Below are 1795 nucleotides of genomic sequence, written 5' to 3' on the forward strand. Positions count from 1 at the left end.
AAAAGATAGCAGCCGAGTTCCGCACAAGCCCAGAACTCCCCTCGCTGCAGGCGTGGACCGTGCGTCGTCTCCTTCTTGACATCGGCTTCAGGCGAGAAAGGAGGGCTCGAAACTCGCTCATGGTCGAGCGAGACGACATCGTCGCTTGGCAGCAGACGTACTTGCGGGACATCACGCGTCACAGGCAAGAGGGCCGCCAGATTTTTTACCTCGACGAGACGTGGGTGACGGCCAGGCACACTGCCTCGACGGTGTGGGTGGACAGCACTGTGACCTCGTCCCACGACGCCTTCATGCGAGGTCTCACAACGGGCCTGAAGCAGCCGTCGGGGAAGGGCCAGCGCCTCATCGTTACGCATATCGGCAGCGAAGATGAATTTGTCCCTGGGTGCCTGGACGTCTTCCGCGGCAAAAAAACCGGCGACTACCACGAGGAAATGGACGGCCCTCGGTTCGAAAAGTGGTTCGACGATGTCCTCCAAAAACTGCCGACGGGGAGTGTCATCGTAATGGACAATGCCCCGTACCATTCCCGGCGGTTAGAGGCGGTGCCGACGACCAGTTCCCGGAAGGAGCTCATCCAGGGCTGGCTCACGTCGAAAGGTATTGCTTGGGACGCCAAGATGCTGAAGAGGCAGCTCCTTGAGATCGTGTCGTCGGTCAAGCCGCAGTACGTGAAGTACCGTGTGGACACTGCTGCAGAAAGGGCTGGTTGCACAGTGGTCGGGCTTCCACCCTACCACTGTGAGTTCAACCCAATTGAACTCATCTGGGCACAGATCAAGAATCGTGTCGCAGCCCGAAACACAATGTTCAAGATTGGCGACGTTGAGAGACTCCTCAAAGAAGAAGCTGAGCAGGTCACGGCTAGTAACTGGTGCAACGCTGTGAGGCATGTCGTCGAAGTGGAAGAAAGCTTCAAACAAGGAGGAACGACAAGTGCTCACATCGAGCCAATCGTCATCGCTCTTAATGAAGGTGACACTTCTTCTGAGAGTGACATGTCCAGTGTGGGGCCCCTCGACTACCCGTGATGTCAACATCAAGGGGGATCAACCCTAAAAACAAAACGGTCCTTTTAAAGGGAAGCTGAAACACTTCTTGAAAAAAACGAGTTAGAGGTGAATTCTGGCGTATTTTTATCCCGTGAATCTGAATATCACTTTTGTTTTCCCTGAAGATGCAACTAAAAGCGAAAAAACATTCGACCAGTCGTGACGTCATACTAGGATCTTCGGGCCGCCAAGCGCGTGTCGCTCATGTGGGCAGCCCGTGCAACGGCAAGCTTGCCAGGTATATTTCCCCGCACTGACACCAGTCGTGACATCTCTTTCTGACCTTTCTAAAAATATCAAGAGTGCGCGTGCATAGCTTTGACAGGCGCTGAAGATGCGCGAAAGCAGAGATTCCGAAAGCTCCTAGTGTGACGTCACGCCCCGGGAAGGAGGGGCTTCGACGGTACTTTAAAAATTAATTTTTGAAGCCTCCGTGCACCAAATTGAAAAATAATCTTGATATTCCTGATCCTGGAGGTAGAATGAAGGCCATTGAAATGTTTTTTCTCGAATAGAGAACCGCTTCAGTTTCCCTTTAAGGACCACTCATATGCTGTAAAATCGGATGCGTGTCGTACACGTCTCCCGTGTCTCATGTTGTTGACGTGATGTTGTGCTTCATTACCTCATTGCACTGGTCAAGGCTTTTTGAGGTCTTTAAGGTCTGCCTTACATATTCCACTGGGCCGTAAGTGAGCAGCATAGAGTTTCCAATCCCTCAGCACTTTTCCACTTCCTCG

At 52.4% G+C, this 1795-nt stretch overlaps 1 protein-coding gene across 1 annotated transcript; it reads left to right on the forward strand.

Annotated features, from left to right (window-relative positions):
* The first annotated feature begins 293 nt into the window (after nucleotides 1–293).
* Nucleotides 294–1034, forward strand: LOC120842889. Its single transcript, XM_040214095.2, has one exon. It carries the CDS (start codon nucleotides 294–296, stop codon nucleotides 1032–1034), a length of 741 nt encoding a protein of 246 aa, XP_040070029.2.
* Nucleotides 1035–1795: the final 761 nt, after the last annotated feature.

This window comes from Ixodes scapularis, unplaced genomic scaffold (assembly GCF_016920785.2).
Source record: "Ixodes scapularis isolate PalLabHiFi unplaced genomic scaffold, ASM1692078v2 PGA_scaffold7__128_contigs__length_106722199, whole genome shotgun sequence".
NCBI classification, from domain to species: domain Eukaryota; kingdom Metazoa; phylum Arthropoda; class Arachnida; order Ixodida; family Ixodidae; genus Ixodes; species Ixodes scapularis.

Coding starts and splice junctions, on each gene's coding strand:
- LOC120842889 (XM_040214095.2), top strand. CDS start 294: ATGCGAGGTCTCACAACGGGCCTGAAGCAGCCGTCGGGGAAGGGCCAG.